This window comes from Meles meles, chromosome 7 (genome assembly GCF_922984935.1).
Source record: "Meles meles chromosome 7, mMelMel3.1 paternal haplotype, whole genome shotgun sequence".
NCBI lineage: Eukaryota > Metazoa > Chordata > Mammalia > Carnivora > Mustelidae > Meles > Meles meles.
The window spans coordinates 95,638,160-95,660,436 of record NC_060072.1 but is presented as its reverse complement, the minus strand read 5'-3'; the positions used below and the strand labels follow the sequence as shown (position 1 = coordinate 95,660,436).

At 43.9% G+C, this 22,277-nt stretch overlaps 2 protein-coding genes across 2 annotated transcripts; one reads left to right on the top strand and one right to left on the bottom strand.

Moving 5' to 3' along the window:
* Positions 1-2,074: 2,074 nt before the first annotated feature.
* LOC123945790 (olfactory receptor 9-like) lies at positions 2,075-3,041 on the top strand. Its single transcript, XM_046010670.1, is given in 2 exon segments — positions 2,075-2,818; positions 2,820-3,041. Coding segments are annotated over 2 exon segments (966 nt in total).
* A 17,893-nt stretch (positions 3,042-20,934) lies between these two features.
* Positions 20,935-21,873, bottom strand: LOC123945757 (olfactory receptor 10P1). The gene has a single exon (XM_046010611.1). It carries the CDS (start codon positions 21,871-21,873, stop codon positions 20,935-20,937), a length of 939 nt encoding a protein of 312 aa, XP_045866567.1.
* Positions 21,874-22,277: the final 404 nt, after the last annotated feature.

Here is a 22,277-nt window from a genome sequence, read left to right as displayed (position 1 = left end):
CTCTGGGGCTGTGAGGAGCAATTGATTATATACCTTGAAGTTGGGTGAGGCAGAGGGAAGTTTCTAAAAAGGCTTTCCTATGCTAAAGACTCACAGGATCCTGGAGACCTAGATATTGTCAAGCTAAAGTTGTTTTTTCCTCTAGCAAAACGTTAACATTAAGACACTTCAGAGTTTTCTAGAGGAATGTCATACTCTGACTGCCTCAAGTATTCATCAACGGCTGCAGGTTAGAAGGAAATTTAATTTTATCTATATTTCCTTCTTGCCTTTGTTCTCTACATCATTTCCCCCTGCCTAGTTTTGACCCTTAATTCTTTAAGGCTGCTGAGGGTGGAAGGTCTTCTCTTTTGTAACTTCTTCCTGCTGAATGTCCCTGCCTGTGGCTCAACATTGGTCAGCTGGGGACCCTTACACATAGGAGTTACCAAAGGCAGAGGCAGCTGATCCAACATGACCTGAGCTGAAGGTAGATGCTTAACCCACTGAGCCACCCAGGTGCTATTAAAAAAAGAAAAAAAAAAAAAAAAGAAAAAGAAAAAAAAAAAAGAAAAAGAAAAAAAAAGAAAAAGAAAAAAAAAAAGAGTTGGAAGGTTGGGAGAGAATCCTCAAGCAGACTCCTGGTTGAGAACGGAGCATAAGGCAAAGTCCTTGACCCCAGGGCACCTGGGTGGCTCAGTGGGTTAAAGCCTCTGCCTTCAGCTCAGGTCATGATCTCGTGGTCCTGGGATTGAGCCCACATTGGGCTCCCTGCTTGGCGTGGAGCCTGCTTCACCCCCACCCCCGCCTGCCTTTCTGCCTACTTGTGATCTCTGTCAAATAAGTAAATAAAATCATTAAAAAAAAAAAGTCCTTGACCCCAGGACTTTGAGGTCATGGCCTGGGCTGAATCAAGAGCGGGCTGCTTAACAAACTGAGCCACCTAGGTGCCCTAGGAATGCTTTCCTCAGCAGCTGAGGAGAGGGTTGAATCCCTGGGCTGGTTTGGGAAGTTCTACCAGAAGTCAGGCCAGTTGCTATCCCAGCAATTTCTTTTCTTCAAGTATTAGCACTGTTTTACAAGAGGATTTTGAAAAAGTGCTTTCTTTCCTGCTTTCCGGGTGCTGGCAGGCAGAAGCCTAGGACCAGTTCTGGGAACGGACCACGACTGAGGGCAGCTGTTAGGGCCACAGGCTGAGCAGTTTGGCAAATAGGCACTGGTCTGGGAGCTAGAAGGCTTGGTTTCTCGGCCCAGATTCGTTCAGGCCTTGCAGAGGGACACTAGATCCATACCAGCTGCTCTGCATTGTGGTCTCTCTGTTGTCCTTGGGGTGGGATCCAGACCCCGGACTTAACTGCAGGGAATTCTGAGGTGCTTTGGCATGGTGGTGGGGCAGGAGAAAACTGCTTCCTTCTTCTTGGACCCCAGACAAAAATGCCTTCCCCCTCCTTAGCTTCCCCTGTCTACTTTCCTCCCTATCCTCTGAGAATCAGGCTCTGGGGGCGCAGAGCTCCTGGTGATGTGCCGCCTGGGAAGGGTGTCCTGAGGGCCGCGGGGACTCATCTGTGGGTAAAAGCACCCCCGTGCCTTCTCTCTGTAGCCCGTGATCCTATGTCTTCTCTTTCTCTCTCTTATTCTCACTCTAGCTCTTCCTCTGCCTCATGATGGATCTATTTTTCTTCTACTTTCCTGCCAGTCTTATTTATTCTGTCCGCTCACCCACCTTTCCGCCCAGTTTTGCCCCCACTTTCTCAAAAGGGACCTGTTCCACCTGTCCCTGCTCTTTGCTCCTAGAGCCCAGTCCTTGCTGAATAGAAGGACCACTCTGGTGTCGTTGAAGTTCCCAGGCTGGAGGAAGGTCTGCCTTCTTCCTCCACTCCCCTGGGGTATCTTCTTTCTGTTCTGAGGGATGTTCCAGGAGGGAATTGCTAGCAGCTCAGGCCCACTCGCCTGTCCTATTCTTGGGAACTGGAATGTTCTTGTAGGCTATTTCACATCTTTCCAGCTGCAGTGGGAGCCTCTGTCTTTGCCCGGATACCTTCTGGTGCCTCATGAGCCCCCTCTTGGATCCTTCTTCCAGCCTGGACTTGAGGACATGGGGGCTGGCAACGGCACAGCAGTAATAGAATTTGTTTTGCTGGGGTTCTCAGGTTTTGGTTCCCTTTGGGGACCTCTGTTTTGGGGAGTGCTTTGTATCTACCTGGTTACATTGTTGGGCAACTCCCTGATCATCCTCCTTACGCTGGCAGACCCTGCCCTGAACTCCCCCATGTATTTCTTCCTTCGCCACTTCTCCATGGTGGAAATCCTCTGCACCACAACTATCATGCCTGGGATGCTGGCTGACCTCCTGGCTTCCTGCTTACCTTATTTCACTCAGGATATCTCACCTGCCAGCTGCTTCACCCAGCTGTATTTCTTTGCCCTCTTTGGCATTGCTGAATGTTGTTTGCTTACTGCCATGGCCTATGACCGCTATGCTGCCATTTGTAGGCCCCTCCATTATACCACCCTCATGAACCAGGGAGCATGTGTGAGCATGGTGGGGGCCTCCTACCTCATGGGCATCATCACTGGTACCACTCACTCCATCTTCATCTTCACTTTGCCCTTCTGTGGTGCCAACACAATCCACCACTTCCTGTGTGACATTCTGCCTGTGCTGAGACTGGCTAGTGCCAGCACCTTCTGGGGCGAAGTGGGCAATCTTGCCCTTGCAATTGCCTTTATCCTGACCCCCTTCTTACTGATCATAGCCTCCTATGGCTATATCCTTGCCACCATCCTGCGGATCGCGACATCTCAGGGCCGTTGGAAAGTCTTCTCTACCTGTTCCTCCCACCTGTTCCTCCCACCTGTTTGTGGTCATGCTCTTTTTTGGGACTGGGACCGTTGCCTATCTGAGGCCTTGGGCAGGCTCTTCTCAGGACATGGACCAGATCCTTGCCTTTGTCTACACAGTTGTCACTCCCATGTTCAACCCTTTTGTCTACACTCTGAGGAACAAGGAGGTCACAGGGGCAATGAGGCGCCATGTGAAGAGATACATTTGGAGCCCTTGATTCCCTTGAGTTCCTGATGATAAAGGCCTGATCCTTGGGTATTTTCAGAGGGAGAAGCTAGGACCCTCAGTCCCCAGGACTCTCTGTTCCTGTTCCGTGCATTGTGATTGTGGGATTCCTTGGGCTGCCTAGCTGGAAGGCCCAAGCCGCTGATGTGCTGCTCAGCTCCATGTTTGGAAGTCTCCTCTTATTTGACTTGTTTGTAGGTGCAGAACTGTAGAAACATGCACTTGAGGGAAGGATGAGGAGGGAAGTGACTGTGCCCATCTTGTATGCAGACTGAGCAATTCTGTTCTGTTCTGAGGCTCAGGGCACCTTCTGGGGCTATGATTCCTGGAGATATCTCTTTCTTCTTTTCCCGGACTCCTCATAAGAGAAAGCCTTCTCTTGTATCAGTTGCCTGTGGTACAGCAAGAGCTCCATTTACCCCAGGCACAAGGTCTGGTCTGTGTAACTGGGTTGGCAAGGGAGGGTCTGGCTCAAATGCTCAGGTACCCAGTCTTTCTTGGTGTTGCTTTAGGTCTGGAAGCATATGTCTAGTACTTCACTCCTGATTTACAATGGCTATCCTGGGATCCCTGAGATGTTGATATTCTCTACTTAGCTTCCTTCTCACCTGCTGCCTGACTTGCTCTCTATTTTCTTCTCTGGTCCTAAGGTAAAAAGACATACAATTTCTCTCCTATGACCTATCAAAAGGTCCAATCTGACCCCTAGACTCCCAAGATGATGCTTGTGTTTCTTGTAAACAGACCCTATTTCTACCCGGAGGCCACCTTGATTTGCTGGCTGGAGAGAACTGGCACCATTTTATTTTTCTTGGGAAGCCAGTTCTTGTTTGTTCATGAACTTTCTTTCAGAAATAAGCCACAGGAGGGGACGGTACAAATGGGGAAATTACTCTCAAGACACAGTAAATGGGGGCCTTTAAAATAGCATTGATTTTCAGTTTACAAAATCACAAAATTGCAGAGGATTTTGCATTCAGAAGAAAATAACTATTACCATTTTGGTGTTAATGTCCTTGGGAAATTATTGCACTCAGATTTCCCTCCATATGTGTATATGATTTTGTTATTTAAATTGTTCTTTATTTTCCACCTTATTAAACTCTATTTAGCACTTTACCATACAGGTAGACTTAAAAAAATTTTTTTTTACTTATTTTTAAATTTCTTTTCAGTGGTCCAGTGGTTCATTTTTTATGTACATAACCAGTGTTCCATACAATACATGCCCTCCATAATACCCACCAACAGGCTCACCCAACCTTCCACACCCCACCCCTCCAAAACCCTCAGATTGTTTTCCAGAGTCCACAATCTCTCATGGTTTGTCTCCCCCTCCAATTTCCCCAACTCCCTTCTCTTCTCCATCTCCCCATGTCCTCCATGTTATTTCTTATGCTCCACAAATAAGCAAAACCATATGATAATTGACTCTCTCTGCTTAACTTATTTCACTCAGGATAATCTCTTCCAGTCCCATCCATGTTGATACAAAAGTTGGGTATTCATCCTTTCTGATGGAGGCATAATACTCCATAATATATATGGACCACATCTTCCTTATCCACTTATCCTTTGAAGAGCATCTTGGTTCTTTCCACAGTTTGGCGACCGTGGCCATTGCTACTGTGAACATTGGGGTACAGATGGCTCTTTTTTTTCACTACATCTGTATCTTTGGGGTAAATACCTAGTAGTGCAATTATAGGATCATAGGGAAGCTCTATTTTTAATTTCTTGAGGAATCTTCACACTGTTTTCCAAAGTGGCTGCACCAACTTGCATTCCCACCAACAGCATAAGAGGGTTCCCCTTTCTCCACATCCTCTCCAAAACATGTTGTTTCCTGTCTTGTTAATTTTGGCCATTCTAATTGGTGTAAGGTGGTATCTCAATGTGGTTTTAATTTGAATCTCCCTGATGGCTAATGATGATGAACATATTTTCATGTGTCTGATAGCCATTTGTATGTCTTCATTGGAGAAGCATCTGTTCATGTCTTCTCCCCATTTTTGGACATGATTATCTGTTTTGTGTGTGTTGAGTTTGAGGAGTTCTTTATAGATCTTGGATATCATCCCTTTGTCTGTATTGTCATTTGTGAATATCTTCTCCCATTTCGTGGGTTGCCTCTTTGTTTTGTTGACTGTTTCCTTTGCTGGGCAGAAGCTTTTGATCTTGGTGAAGTCCCAAAAATTCATTTTTGCTTTTGTTTCTTTTGCCTTTGGAGACACATCTTGAAAGAAGTTGCTTGGCCAGTGTCGAAGAGGTTACTGCCTATGTTCTTCTTTAGGATTCTGATGGATTCCAGCCTCACATTGAGGTCTTTTATCCATTTTGAGTTTATCTTTGTGTATGGTGTAAGAGAATGGTTGAGTTTCATTCTTCTACACATAGCTGTCCAATTTTCCCAGCACCATTTATTGAAGAGACTGTCTTTTTTCCAGTGTATATTTTTTCCAGTTTTGTCAAAGATTATTTGACCATAGAGTTGAGGGTCCATATCTGGGCTCTCTGCTCTGTTCCACTGGTCTATGTGTCTGTTTTTATGCCAGTACCATGTTGTCTTGGTGATCACAGCTTCATACAGGTAGACTTTTAAAGCTTGATTTTAATATCCTTGTAGTATCAATATATGGATAGATGCAATAATATTAAGCAACTCCTATTATTGGAATTACTCATTTTTGGTATAAATATTGCAGAGATAGAAATCATTACACATATCTTTATATTCTTATGTCTTTTATGAGCACAAACTTCTAGAAATAGAATGGTTGACTAAAAATATGTACAGTTTTAGAGCTTTTGAAACATATTGACAAATTGCTTTCCAAAAGAATTTTTATTGTTTTACAGTACAATTTTCAGGGCAAGGAAGTGAATTAAGGGTCAAGAATGTGTTAGTGCTAGATGGCCAGGGGAAAATAAACATGGGGAGGTGTGAATATTTAATATTCCTATACTGCAGAAAAGGTCTGATGAAGAAGACAAGAACCCGGGGCGCCTGGGTGGCTCAGTGGTTTGGGCCACTGCCTTCGGCTCAGGTCATGATCTCAGGGTCCTGGGATCGAGTCCCGCATCGGGCTCTCTGCTCGGCAGGGAGCCTGCTTCCCTCTCACTCTCTCTGCTTGCCTCTCTGCCTACTTGTGATCTCTCTCTGTCAAATAAATAAATAAAATCTTTAAAAAAAAAAAAAAAAAAAAAAAAAAGAAGACAAGAACCCACTTTGCCTCAGTTGACCAAGGACTGGGTGAGACAGGTGGACCAAGAAGCAACATGAGGCATCACAGTCATATCCAAGAATAACTTCCTGACAGAATTGGTGTCTGAACAAGATGAGGGAAGATAACTTTTCCTCTATTGTTCTGAGCTGGGAATTTGACAAGAGGAGGGCATGATAAAATCAGACTATATCAACCCTGGGTGGCTTAATGCTTTTCTTACTAGAGATCATTACATCAGCTCTGGAAGCTAAGGTCCCCTATTTTCAGGGTCCTAGATAGAATTGTTAGGAACATACAGAATGCTCTGTTAAAATTGGATTTCAGATAAACAACTAAACCATTTTTTAGTATAAGTATGTCACATAAAATATTTGGTCACAGGGATTTAGCACTGTTTTATATTTCCAGGGAAAGAAATATTCTGGTGATGCCTGACTGGCTTATTTGTAACTCTTGATCTTTGGGTTGTGAGTTTGAGCCCCACCTTGGATGTAGGGATTACTTAAAAATAAAATATATTTTTTATTTTTTTTTTATTTATTTATTTTAAATTTTATTTATTTATTTTTTCAACGTAACAGTATTTATTGTTTTTGTACAACACCCAGTGCTCCATGCAATACGTGCCCTCCCTATTACCCACCACCTGGTTCCCCCAACCTCCCACCCCCCACCCCTTCAAAACCCTCAGGTTCTTTTTCAGAGTCCATATTCTCTCATGGTTCACCTCCCCTTCCAATTTCCCTCAACTTCCTTCTCCTCTCCATCTCCCAATGTCCTCCATGTCATTTGTTATGCTCCACAAATAAGTGAAACCATATGATACTTGACTCTCTCTGCTTGACTTATTTCACTCAGCATATATTTTATTTATTTGACAGAGAGAAATCACAACTAGGCAGAGAGGCAGGCAGAGAGAGTGGAAGAAGCAGGTTCCCTGCGGAGCAGAGAGCCCGATGCGGGGCTCGATTCCAGGACCCTGGGATCATGACCTGAGCCGAAGGCAGAGGCTTTACCCCACTGAGCCACCCAGGTACCCCTAAAATATATTTTTTAAAAGAAATATTTGGGAGATGGGGAGAAGTGAGTTGGGGGAAATTGGAAGGGGAGACAAACTATGAGAGATTGTGGACTCTGGAAAACAATCTGAGGGTTTTGGAGGGGCCGGGGGTGGAAGGTTGGGGGAGCCTGGTGGTGGGTATTATGGAGGGCACGTATTGCATGGAGCACTGGGTGTGGTGCATAAACAATGAATTCTGAAACACTGAAAAGAAATTAAAAAAAATTTATTGTTCATCAGAAAGTCAAATTTAACTGGGCATCTTGTATTTCCATTTGTTAAATCTGGCAAACATGTCCCCAGGTATTATTCAAGCAAGGCTGGAAGTCCATTTGGAGATGAGGAATTAGATAGAAAGCTCTGCTCACCTCCATTCAGGAAGACGGAAGCCTCGTGGGAAATAGATTAGTTTTCTGTGACATGAGCTTTGACCAGTACTGCTCTGAGTACTTGTGTGAATATTTCCCTCCTCTAAGTGCACAAGAGGATATGGAATTCTGAAGATGGAGAACCCCATATCTATCCTGGGGAATCAAGGGCATTAAAGAGTAGAACGGGGTCCCTTATTTTATTGGAAAGTCTAGTAGTGGAGAATATGGAGCTGGCTAAGGAAGTTTGACCAGAAGCTAGGTTATAGATGACAGTATGGCACAATGCTTTAGAGCTTGGTTTTGGGGTGAGGCAGGTGCAAGATCAAATCTTGGGGCGCCTGGGTGGCTCAGTGGGTTAAGCCACTGCCTTCGGCTCAGGTCATGATCTCGGGGTCCTGGGATCGAGTCCTGCATCGGGCTCTCTGCTCAGCGGGGAGCCTGCTTCCCTCTCTCTCACTGCCTGCCTCTCTATCTACTTGTGATCTCTCTCTGTCAAATAAATAAATAAAATCTTTAAAAAAAAAAGATCAAATCTTGACTGCTATTTACTATCTGTAAGACCTTGGGAGATTTCTTTCTTTTCTTTCATTTATTTATTTGAGAGAGAGAGAGTGTGTGAGTGGGGGAAGGGACAGAGGGAGAGGGAGAGGCAAAGAATCTCAAGCAGACTCCTCACAGAGTGTGGAGTCTGATGCAGGGCTCAGTTCCATGACCCTGAGATCACAACTTGAGCCTAAACCAAGAGTTAGATGCTCAAACAACTGAGCCACCCAGGTGCCCTGACCTTAAGAGATTTCTTAACATTTTATGCCTTAATTTCCTTACCTGTAAATAATGATTATGGTAGTTTTTTTTGTTTCATGAGATTGTTGTGAAGATTAAATGTAGCTCTCCCCAGTCATTCCTTACTACACAATCACTTAGTAGGGTCTGACACTAACTTGTTAATTTATTTGTGGTTTCTCTCCGTTCACTAAAACATATGTCCCATAAAGACAGTTCACCAGTATATTCCTAGTGCCTGGTACATAGTGGATATTCAGTAAATATTTGTTGACTAGATAAATGAATAAATAAATATAAGAGAACTGCTTAGCACAGTCCATGGCAAATAGCGAAGTGTTTACTAATCTATTTTGATTACTACTGTGATTGTGACTAGTACCATTTGTTATATCTAGGATGAATTTATTCCTTTTTAAAAACTTATTTGAGAGAGAGAGAGAGAGCATGAGTAGGGGGAGAGGCAGAGGGAGAGAGAGAGAAGCAGACTCCCCACTGAGCAGGGACCCTGACATGGGGTTTGATCCCAAGACTCTGGAATCAAGACCTGAGCCAAAGGCAGATGCTTAACCAACTGAGCCACCCAGGTGCCCCACTTTTTAAAAAAGATTTTATTTATTTATTTCAGAAAGAGAGAGCATGCACAAATGCAACTCTGAGTGGGGGGAGGGGCAGGGGAAGCAGACACCCTGCTGATCAGGGATCCTGATTTGGGACTCAATCTCAGGACCCTGGGGTCATGACATGAGTCAAAAGCAGATGCCTAACAGACCAAGCCACCCAGGTGGCCTCTATGATGACTTTCATAGAGATTTTAGATCTTAAAAATTGGAGACTTTCTCCATTAAAAAGAGTTCCTTAAAGTTGCTGGAAAGTCTAAAATGTGTTATGTTGAAAAGAGGCAAGGGAGAAGTGGGATGTGGGCCTTTGAAGAGAGGGGGTTTGGAAAATAGGAAATCCTACTGCAAACCGTGAATGGGGATGGGCCCTGAGGGAGGAGGAAAAGGGTAGCAAGTGAGCAACTCTGGGGTGGAGAAAAAAGGACTCCGGTGGTTCACAGAGTTGGTAGGAATCCTGGAGAACCAGGCTTAGAAAATGATCAGGAACGGAGAGGACTTTAGAGACCAGAGCTACAGCTAAGGTAATACCACAAGAGTGGTCTCATTAGGAGGTTGTTGGCACTGCCACCACTGGTTATTGGTGACTCCTCTGGCACTGTGTGGCCCTGCTGACTCTGGGCCCTGGATTAACCTGCTGCCATCACCAAAATGAGTTGTAAACTTTACTCTACTCTTTGCATCACTTGCACTCGATTTAAAGTCTTGAGCACTAGAACTAGCCAAGGTCATAGACTTATGTCTTAGCTGCCAAAGTTTAGGGAAAGTCAATATTGTGGCCTTTATTGGCTTTTGTTTAGAAAGGTGGAGATTTGGCTTCCACAAAGCTCTTCACCTCCAACCCAAACTAAATGGCAAGTTGTTCTCAGCAGTGGTGGTAACTGAGTTAGCTTAGTAAGGGTAAGCCCCTTTTTGTTAAGTTCATGCATAGCCTCCTTTCTTGACATTGTGGCTATTTTATTCACAGGCTCATTATGAATGAACTGGGTGTGATTTGCTGGGGAGGGAGGTAGATGAAATTTTTTGTCTTCAGGATGTGCTTGGGCCCTATCTGAGTTCGACACTTACAGTTATTTTTTTTGAAGTTTTAATTTAAATTCCAGTTAACGTACATTAACACTTCCACTTATTGATGAAGTGCTATTGGGAATACCTAGCTTTAGCCTGGGTGGATCAAATGCCACCCAATCTATGGAGGGCAATACATTTCAATGGTCAGTTCGTGTCCATTGGTCAGGTATTAAGTACATAAGGTTGACTTCGAGAACCCCAAGAACAGTTTCAAAAGAAGATATTAATTATTTGTCCCAAAGGGCAAACACTCCCAGATCTGTGATTCACCTCTTGGGTTTACCACAGTTTCCACTGTCTTCAAGACTGAGCATCTTAGGATCTACTGGGTAGTTGAGAGGGTCATATTGCAGAACTGTAGCTTGGATCAGCTTGAGAACATATCTCAAGATATGTCAGATACCTGACATACCTGCCATTTGCTTCTCTCCAGGTGCTATGAGCATAGTCTCTTCAACAGAAGGGGCCGTGTGGTGTCCTAAGCATGGCGAGAGGATGACAATACCTGTGGATTCTGTGGACATTGAGCTGGCCAGCTCAGCTGGTGTAACTCTGAGGGAAGACAAGAAAGACGAACTTTTGTACCTTCCAGGAGAATGCCTACCAGGTCTGGAGGTTTCCCACTTATAAGATAGGGAAAAATGCACTTTCTAAACTCAAAATTCACACACCAAGTTTGAGGTGAGAAGTGGCTTTCTGCCGGTTCAGGCTGTCCTGCTGCTTCTCGCTTCTCGGTGTCATTCATTTCCTCTTCTTCCTCCTGTTTCTCTGTTCATTGTCTTCAGCTCCTTGTCCTCATCTTCCTACTTTCTCCAAATTCACATTACCAGAGGGAGAATTTACAATGTAGAGAGTTAAAAGTGTAGGCTTTAGATTTAGAAACTCCAATCTGTTACTTCCTGACTGTGTTACCTAGGGAAAGTTCTTCAACACTCTGTGCCTTGGTTTCCTTCTTTTGTTGAGATTGACATAATAACAGAGTTTACACAGAGGTTTATGTACTGTGAGGCTTAAATTTTTGGGGCTCTTAACTTGTCTGGGTTCCCTATAAGGGCCTGGAAAGAGCTCTAGCAACTGTGTATATACGGTTATGTATTGTTATGAAAATTGCAAAAGTAACATATTTTAACCATAATCTGTAGCCATTTCTGTCTCTCTCCACTCTGAATTCTTCTCTGTCACCTTTCCCCCTATGGAAGATAGTGTTCAAGTGGCCATGGATATTCTTGGATTTAAGGCAAAGTTGAGTTGGAGACAGATTAAGTTTGAGTTTGGTGGGATGTATTTATGTAGCTCACAGTCATTTCTGAGTAGGATAAAGTGATTCTTAGCTGTCCTGATGTAGGAATGACTTCCAGGAATGTGCCTTTCACCCAGTGTACTCTATCACTCAGCATTCCAGCATGAAGTGAGGCACCAGAGGTTAAATCATGATAAAAATGTGTCTGATGCATGAAGAGACACTTCTCCAATGAAGACATACAAATGGCTAACAGACACATGAAAAAATGTTCATCATCACTAACCATCAGGGAGATTCAAATTAAAACCACATTGAGATACCACCTTACACCAGTTAGAATGACCAAAATTAACAAGACAGGAAACAACGTGTGTTGGAGAGGATGTGGAGAAAGGGGAACCCTCTTACGCTGTTGGTGGGAATGCAAGTTGGTGCAGCCACTTTGGAAAACAGTGTGGAGATTCCTTAAGAAATTAAAAAGTAGAGGTCATAGGGATATGACCCTACAATTGCACTACTGGGTATTTACCCCAAAGATACAGATGTAGTGAAAAGAAGGGCCATCTGTACCCCAATGTTTATAGCAGCAATGGGCACGGTCGCCAAACTGTGGAAAGAACCAAGATGCCCTTCAAAGGATGAATGGATAAGGAAGATGTGGTCCATATATATTATGGAGTATTATGTCTCCATCAGAAAGGATGAATACCCAACTTTTGTATCAACATGGATGGGACTGGAAGAGATTATCCTGAGTGAAATAAGTTAAGCAGAGACAGTAAATTATCATATAGTTTTGCTTATCTGTGGAGCATAAGAAATAACATGGAGGACACGGGTAGATGAAGAGGAGAAGGGAGGAAATTAGAGGGGGAGACAAACCATGAGAGACTGTGGACTCTGGAAAACAATCTGAGGGTTTTGGAGGGGCCGGGTGTGGGAGGTTGGGGGAGCCAGGTGGTGGGTATTATGGAAGGCACGTATTGCATGGAGCACTGGGTATGGTGCATAAACAATGAATTCTATTGCACTGAAAAGAAATTAAAAAAAATGTGTCTGATGGTGCCTGGCACTGAAAATCCATGGGTAGTAGAGGAAAAACAAGGTTGGAATGTATGGGTTGAGAAGTTGTTCTGGGGATAAAAACCTTCCAATCATCACCTGTGTGAAGGTGTAAGCAAGGATTTGATTTTCATCTTTTACATAAAAGAAAAATTCTCTCCTGTTACAGATGTCCATGATAATGCAGGAATAAATAATTATAAACAAACCATTAATTCTTTTCTTTTTAAGATGGGGATGGAGTATTTGATTAAACTCAAATACTTCATTTTAACTAAAATTTGAAAAGATGTTTTGGGTGCTTCAATAGAAAAAGTGAGAAATATAGATACTTGATTTGGATGTGTGTGAAGTTACTTGATTTTGTCCCCATCAAATTAATTTATAAAAGAACTGAGATAAAATCTAGATGAAAATAATGAAATATGACACAAAAGCAATGAAGATAAATGACAAAGTCAATGAAACTGATCCTTATATTGAGAAATAAATTACTGAAAATTTCAAACTTTATTAAAAGCTGTAATTCATCAAGAGGAAGGGGTAGATTTTACATGAAATATAGGCTCTTGGAATACTAGATTATCTCTGACAGATAGTATTTCCCAAGTATGACTGCAGCAATATCTCCCATCCCACATAGACTTCTGCAGCGTGACCTTGGTGCTCTCCTAGATTAAGAGGTGGAGTCTTGTTCTCCCAACACCCGAATCTGGGCTGGCCTTTGTGACCCACTTATAAATAGTGGAAACTTGTGGAAATGATGCTGCATGACTTCCGGGGTTAGGTCAGAAGGAGCCTCACAGCTTCTGCTGTGGCTCTTTGAATGCTTGTTCTCTGGATGTTTCCTCTTGGGATACTCACTCTTGGAATCCAGCTGCTCTGCTATGAGAAGCCCAAGCCACACAGATGTAGGTATTCTGGTCGAAAAATCCAGTCAATGAAAGCAGCTGACATGTGAATGAAGAAACTGTTGGGTGATTCTGCTCCCTGCTGTTCAGGTCATTTCCGGCTCTTGAGTCCCTCAGGTGATGACGCAGACATTGTGGAGCAGAGACAAGCCATCTGGGTTGTGCCCTGTCTAAATTCTTAACGTGCAGAAATTACAAGCATGATGAAATGACTCTTGCTTTAAAAAAAAAAGATTTATTTATTTATTTATTTGAGAGAGAGAGAGAGAGAGAGAGAGCGAGAGAGCAAGCACAAACAGAGGGAATGGCAGGCAGTGTGAGAAGCAGGCTCCCCACTGAGCAAGGAGACCGAGGGTGGACTCGATCCCAGGACCCTGGGACCATGACCGGAGCCGAAGGCAGATGCCCAATGGATTGCATCACCCAGGCATCCCTGACTGTTGCTTTATGCTAGATTTGGGGTGGCTTGTTACACAGCCATGATGACTCAAATACCACCCAATTAATGAAGCAGAGTGAACCATATGAATGCATTGGAAATAATTTCAGGTTTCTTGCTGATTATATATCAAATACTGACCTCAAAGAAGAAAACATAATATTCAATATGTGACTATAATGAGAACCTAAACTGGCTAATGAATCAAATCCCTTCAAAGATTACATAAGATAATTCATTGCCCAAGAAAAATCTTGGAATGTTGTGAAAAAATTTTTTAATTAAAAAAAATTTTTTAATTAAAAAAATTTTTTTTTAAAGATTTTTATTTATTTATTTGACAGACAGAGATCACAAGTAGGCAGAGAGGCAGGCAGAGAGACAGAGGAGGAAGCAGGCTCCCTGCTGAGCAGAGAGCCCGATGCGGGGCTCGATCCCAGGACCCTGAGATCATGACCTGAGCCGAAGGCAGAGGCTTTAACCCACTGAGCCACCCAGGCACCCCTGTTGTGAAAATTTATAGCTAGTAGATAAAAGAAGCTTGATAATGGTTTGGCCAAATTTGACAATAATCCTGAAAATGTTCATAAAAGTAGCAATAATGAACTGTGAAGTTGAAAAAGTTTTTCTAAACTGTCAATAAAAGAACAACAAATTTTAGTCAACCTGCTAGGGGAGAGACAATCCCTTCTAATCCCTCTGTGGAAAGTGCATTACACAATCAGTGTCATATGAATATGAAGGCAATGAAAGAGTACGCGGCAAAACAATGTAGGAAGAAAAGAATTATAAAGGTGATCAGGTAGTTAATGAACAAAAACATACTATTTTTCTGGATATGACATTTGTGGCATTGACCAGTTCAAAACAATTTCTAATTTTTATAAAATCTTTTTTCATTCTGAATAAACGTTTGTACCTGATTTTATTTTATTTAAAAAAAGAGATTTTATTTATTTATTTGTCAGAGAGAGAGAGAGCACAAGCGAGGGGAGCAGCTGGCAGAGGGAGAAGAAGGCTCCCCCCTGAGTGAGGAGCATGATGGGGGACTCAATTCTAGGACCCTGGGATTGTGACCTGAGCTGAAGACAGATGCTTAACTGACTGAGCCACCCAGGTGTCCCCCTGGTTTTATTTTAATATTTTTGTTTTATTTTATTAAATAGGGCCATCTCAAATTATATAAGCTTTAGGTCCCACAAAATTGGTATCTATCCCTTTGCCTATCACATAGGTTTTGTATGGGAATTAAATGAGACGATTATGAGTCAAGAGATTGTGATCATGTTATTTTATGAGTCCGGTACATACTCACACACAATATTAGCTGTTATTATTACCATTCATTCTGCCTCAACTACCTTTCTTTGCTTCCTGTTTAGGCCCTAATCACTTCCTTTATGCCTCACTACCAGCTCACTGCCCTGTATTTTTCCCTTCGTTTCAATGGAGAGTTTGCTAGAATGGTCTGGATTCCAGTTGCAGCAGTGGAATTTGTAAATGGTAGACATTTGTCTTTTTTTTTTTTTGGTCTTTCTAGCATCTTTTAAACACCTCTCTAATGTTTGGAAAGTTTCCTGTCTTATAAGTCCCCTCTCTCTAAAGTAGTAGCCAGGAAACTTGCGTTCCCAACTACCTTTGCAGCTAGGGCGCTGGCTTGTGATCGGGGTTCTGCTGGTAAGTCATACATTGGTTTGGAGCTGAGCAATGTGACAGGGGGATGCAGGATTTATGATCTGGAGGGTGTGTGGGAAGTCATCTGGCTTTTGGGGACAGCTGTGGCATAGTTCTGATGTCCAGTCCCGAGGGTCATCAGTATGCACTGGGCAGAGTGGGTGAACTGAGTGCTGGTGTCAGGAGTGTGGATGCTGGAGTGCCCTTGTGGGCTGTTGAGTTTCATCCCTGACATGTAGCTGAGGACCCTATGCTTTCTGCATGGCTAAGTCTTCTTTGATTAATTTTTCTCTGCTTAAGATGATCAGAGCAGAATCTGTTGTTTGCAATTGGATGCCCTAATTAGGAAACTAGTTAGTGGTCCCTGGGTCTCTTTTTTTTTGCCACTGTTATCTGTTCTTCACATCACAGCTAGAATGACCTTTTAAAAACTCAAATCCCATCTTGTCACTCAGGATGAGTCCCCAAATTCATAAGTGACCCCCCACATCCATCCCTCATGCTCTGTCCTCGGTGGGGGTGGGAACACATCTGTAATTCTCCTCCTTAGGTTTTCCACAAAATGAGGGGATTTTTTATTCCCTTCCCATTAGGGAATAGAGTTGAAACATCCCTTGCCTTTCTCTCGGCTTCACTTCCTGAGAGGAGGAGAACTTACTGGTGATGCTGGAGAAAGAGTTTTGCCCATGCATGACCTAAACCCTCTTTGGCTTGCTTTCTCAGGCTGGCCTGCTTTAGGCTGCACACACTCTTTCCCTCTTCAGGTGGCAAGCTTGGGGCTGGGCTTGCTTGGACTGACTTGTAATTTGTACAGATTTTCTGCCTGTAACTGGGGGAGGGTGGTAAATGTGGGGAGTAGGAAGCTCATTTTGACTTTGTGTTCAAGCCATAAAGTCCAATTCAGTAAGAAAGCTGATCTTCTGCTCCCTATCTACTACCAGTATATTTTCTTAGTTGGTAGAAAACCCAAAAGGGAGAGAGGTTAACTTGTTAACCTCTTCATACCCTAGCAATTTCTCTCTCCCTCCTGTTTTGTCTCTTCGCTGTTACTCACTATACTCAGTTGTAAAGGATGCCTTGCAGTTTCTAGGTTGTGCCACGCTCTCTATCACCTATGGGCTTCTGTACATTTTCTTCCCTTTCTTACTTCTTCCTATGGATAACTTCTTGTTTTTCAGACTTCAATTAAGATATCCTCTCCTACCTGAAGCCTTCTCCATCTCTCTCAGACTGGGTCAGGATCTCTTCTTTGCTTCTCACCACCTGTCTTGCTGCTCTTTTTGGTACACATCTCATATAGAATTATGAGATTGTAATTGGCTGTTAATTGGCCTGTGAGTGAAGTTGTGTTTTATTCTCCTCTGTCCTGAATTCCTGGCACACAGCTTGACATAGTATTTTCTTTTTAAAAAATATTGTTTATTTATTTTTGAAAGATTTTATTTATTTACTTGAGAGAGACAGTGCAAGAGTGTGGGGAGGGGCAGAGAGAGAGGGACAAGCAGAATCTTTGCTGAGCAGGGAGCCCAATGCAATGTGGGGCTCCATCCTAGGACCCCAAGATCATGATAGAGCTGAAGTCAGATGCTCAACTGACTGCCGTCTAGGTGCCCACTGACATAGCATTTTCTGAATGAAAAACTTAATCTTCCTAAAGGTGCATTATGGGACACTGGAGGGCCAATCATATTGGAAGTGTTCTGTAAGAGAATGATCCTCTAAGTACTTAGTTTCTGCATGCGTGTGGTCTTGGAACAGACACTGTTCCAAGCTGGTTGGATCTGGCTATGAACAGCCTTGCCTAGGACTCCTCAGGGGGAAGCCCAAAAGGAGTGGGGTTTGGGAATGCATGCTGAGGTTCCTGCAGTTGCTGAGAAAAATGAGCCATAGCCATTGCTTGGCCTCGGTAGGCTGAGGGCCACTCAGCATGGGCTCTGCAACCTTCATGTCTACTCCAGCAGCTAGCTCCTGAAGGTCCCACTGACTCCTGTGGACGAGGGGCCCATGGAGCTGTCAAGGAGTTGGGCTTTCCTGTGCTCAAGGAATACAGAGTGCAGCCCAAGGTGTCGCCCTCATGGGTTGGAGGGTGGGGAATCTAGGGGACCTTCCAAGAAGTCAGCTGTCCATAGTGGTCCTGAATATCTGTCTTCATGCATATCCAATACTTTTGTCTGTTACTTGCTGACCCCACTGTGGTATTTAAGCTGGCCTCATGGAGGCTGCTCTAACAGCGCCTGGGCATTCTGCGCAGTAGAGCTCTGATGGCGCTCTGTTGAAATACTTGACACAAGAAAGTACGATTGGATATGAAATCCTTTTTCATTATTACAAAAATTTTCAAAATTATCATTTGTCAGTACAAGAAAAGGAAGAGCTAGTAAACATAAATATGTCCTTGCATGTAATTCCAATTATTGCAAAATTTTGAGTTTGAAAAGCTTTTCCAGTTTTGTTCACCTACTTCTGTGAGTAGTTTTCTTTGATGGTGACCGTCAGTTATTATTATTATTATTTTTTAAATATTTTATTTATTTGACAGAGAGAGAGGTCACAAGTAGGCAGAGAGGCAGGCAGAGAGAGAGAGGGAGAAACAGGCTCCCCACCAGCAGAGAGCCCGATGTGGGGCTCAATCCCAGGACCCTGAGATCATGACCTGAGCCGAAGGCAGAGGCTTAAACCACTGAGCCACCCAGGCGCCCCTATTATTATTATTTTAATTTAATTTTTTTTCAGTGTTCCAAAATTCATTGTTTATGCACCACACCAGTGCTCCATGCAATATGTGCCCTTCACAATACCTACCACCAGGCTCACCCAACCCCCCACTCCAACCCCTCCAAACCCCTCAATTTGTCTCTCAGAGTCCACAGTCTCTCATGGTTTGTCTCCTTCTCCGATTTTCCTCAACTAATCAGATCAAGATCTGATTAAAGATCTTGATCAGGAGGCATTTAGTCATTTTCAAGCACAAAATCTAGTATAAAAATTATGTTTACAGAACCAAGCTCAAGTTTCTTATAAAAATATGAGTATTTTATTTGGAAGTTTTATGAAAAACAAGTATTTAAAAACTTCCATATTACTATATATTTTCCTTATAATTATATAGTGAAAAGAGAGTACAATGAATTTTTTCCCATTAAGTCCTATCTAGATGCCCTTGATTACTACCTTCAGTTTACTCTGGTGTGCCACTCAAATATTAGCACTTTTTATGTGTGCCATGGTGTGAGGAAGGTTGGAAAGTATTGCACCGAGTGGCTTCTTCCAGCAAGAGTTCCAGAAATACCCTCAAACAATTATCAATCATTAACCTTTCAATGCACGTTTATACATCTTTATAATTATTCTCATTATATATGTTTCTGCCCGTTTGTTTTCTCTCCATGAGCACCCCCAGGTCAGTAGTCGCAAGAAAGCAACATATTTTCTGAATATCAGGAATGCCATAGAGCTGTGGGCTCCTTGACTCCGACTCTTTGTCTGAGGATGTTCTCTGACCCTGAAGTTCCCTTTAGCGGGTCTTTCTTTTTCTTTTCTTTTTCAGATGGTCTTTCTAAACAGGGTCAAGATCATTTTATTCCTAGTACAGTACACCAGAATTAAGGTTTTCCCTTTGATGCCTTCAGACTTCAAAGTAATTGTGTCAGTCAAAAATCTTTTTTTTTTTTTAAATGCATCAGTCAAAATTCTTGACAAAGCAGAAGCTGCCTGGATGAAAAAACAGAAGAATAATTGATTAACAAATTATAGAGGGATGAGGACCATGCCAGAGGCTAAGATTCTAGGAGTAACTTCCAAACATGACCTGGTCAGCTGACAAAAAGTGCTACCTGGGGCTGCCACCAGGGACCGGATGCCACTTCTATGCCAGAAACTTGCTGTTGCAGCTTTCTTTGCTGTCCTCCAGGAAAAAGTGCTGCTCCTTGCTTCTTGTGGGCACCAGCTACTAAGTCAGGCATGAGTACATTTATTGGTGGAACTAGGTGGAAGTAGGAACTAGGAACCCTAGGAGGGCTGGGAAGAGTTCTCAGCTGCACAGAGGGTTTCTCTGCCCGGCGGACTTCTTTTTTTTTTTTTTTTTTTTGCGATTTTTAAAAAAAAATATTTTTTATTTTTTTATAAACATATAATGTATTTTTATCCCCAGGGGTACAGGTCTGTGAATTGCCAGGTTTACACACTTCACAGCACTCTCCATAGCACATACCCTCCCCAATGTCCATAACCCCCCTCCCCCTCTCCCAACCCCCCCTCCCCCCAGCAACCCTCAGTTTGTTTTGTGAGAGTAAGAGTCACTTATGGTTTGTCTCCCTCCCGATCCCATCTTGTTTCATTTATTCTTCTCCTACCCTCCTAGCCCCCCACGTTGCATCTACACTTCCTCATATCAGGGAGATCATATGATAGTTGTCTTTCTCCAATTGACTTATTTCACTAAGCATGATACCCTCTAGTTCCATCCACGTCGTCGCCAATGGCAAGATTTCATTTCTTTTGATGGCTGCATAGTATTCTATTGTGTATATATACCACATCTTCTTTATCCATTCATTTGTTGATGGACATCTAGGTTCTTTCCATAGTTTGGCTATTGTAGACATTGCTGCTATAAACATTCGGGTGTGCCCAGTGGGCTTCTAAAGAGGAGAATTCTCCCAACATCAAAAAGAGGGTCAAATGCTAGGTGGCCAAAATGAACGTTAAATGTTTACTCTCTAGGTCCTCTCCAAGATGGCCTGAGGCCTTCACCCAGTCTGAGATGCTGGTGAAGGAGGTATGGGATCAAGCTGATGGTACACACTAGGAGGGGAACAAGGAATCCAGGGAGATCCTCTTGTCAGGCTGGACATCCTATCACCCATGATGGATGATGTCAGAAATCAAGGGTGGAGAAAGACAGGGAAGAATATTTAAATATTTATGTGGAATATTCCAAGGGGGGAATAGCTCTCTCTCTTCTAAAAGGCCCCAGAGCATAAGACTATAGTGTGTTTCTGGGAGAAAACTAGATCGAAGAGGCAACTTCTTCATGGGCACTGGATAGGTGACTGAGTTAGTGTCAGTTTTATAGACATTTGTCTTCATAACTGACACAGACTTCTCACCACTGGTATAGACACAGCAATCACCTTGTTCAGGGATCCAGAACAATCTAGAAGATGCTCTTCCCCATAAATGTTCTTCCTTGTGAGCAGCATTCCCTTCCATTCTATCTTGTCCTAATAACCCATGCTCTGATAGTGAGTCTGGGGTGTGGGACAGGAGGTAAGATACAGATTTATCTCTGTTTTTAATTCCAACACTTTCTGTCAGGAAGCCTTATTTCTTTGAGGGCCTGCATGGTTTCTGTTCAGCTGGAGTTTAAATCCAGCTCCTGAAGGAGAAGGAGGAGTCAGTGAGTGAGCAGACATCCCCTGGGTCCCTTCAGGGTGAAGAGACCTGCCTCTTAGCCATGTGGCGCAGGGCGCCTGCTACCTCCTTGTTCCGAAGCGTATAGATGATGGGGTTGAGCATGGGCGTGATGACTGTGTAGAAGAGGCTGAGGATGCGGTTCATGGTGACAGAAGAGCCCGCCCGGGGCCGGATGTAGGTGATGCTGGCTGTTCCAAAGAAGAGGCAGACCACGAGCAGGTGGGAGGAGCAGGTGGAGAAGACCTTGCGGCGGCTCTGGGTGGAGGCCATTGCCAGGATGGCCCCCAGGATGCGGGCATAAGAGGCCACGATCAGAGAGAAGGGGACCATGATGAAGACCACAGTGGCTGTCACCACAGAGATCTCACTCCTGTGCTTCCCAGCACTTACCAGCCTCAGTACTGGCAGGATGTCACAGAGGAAGTGCGGGATGATGGGGCGGCTGGGGAAAGGCAGAGTGAAGATGAGGGACGAGTGGGTGGTGGCTGTGATGATGCCCATGAGCCAGGAGACCGCCACCATGGCCATGCAGGCCCTCCAGCTCATGAGGGCGGAATAGTGCAGGGGCCGGCAGATGGCGGCGTAGCGGTCATAGGCCATGGCTGTGAGCAGGCAGCACTCTGAAATGCCCAGGACAATGAAGACATACATCTGGGCTACACAGCTCTGGAAGGAGATGGCACGGGGCCGTGGGGAGGCCAGGTCAGCCAGGGTCCGGGGCACGATGTCCGTGGTATACAGGAGCTCCAGCACTGAGAGGTGACGCAGGAAGAAGTACATGGGGGAGTGCAGGGCCGGGCTGACCTGTGTGAGGAGGATGATCACAGAGTTACCCAGCAGGGTGACCAGGTAGAACAGAAGCACCACCCAGAACAGGGGGCCCTGCAGGGCCCTGAGGTCAGAGAATCCTAGGAGGAGAAATTCAGGCAGAGTCTGATTTTCCTCAGCCATCACTTCAGGCCAGAACCTACGGCACAACCAAGGAAGAGACATTTATACAGAAAAAAGCAGCATTTCTGTAATTTAGTAAAGCACTCTCATACAGTCCCTCTGGAATCAACGGAGAGAATTAGGGTCTTTATGGAGGATTCCGTTTTGTCTTGGAGGAGGTAAATAATTTGCTGAAGTAATACCAAGGGAGTTGCAGGCCTGGGACTTGAACCAAAGTTTCTTGGCTCCAAATTTGCTGCATTTCCTACTGTTCCCGATGCTCTGAGCCCTGGTGAAGGGCCTAATTCCCAGGGGGAGAGACCCCTGCCCTGTACTTTGGGTCGTTCTTTGGAGTGGAGATGGAGCAGTGCTATGTCCTAAGCCCCTTTGTATTTCCTGGACTGAACCCCCAGCCTGAAAGAGAC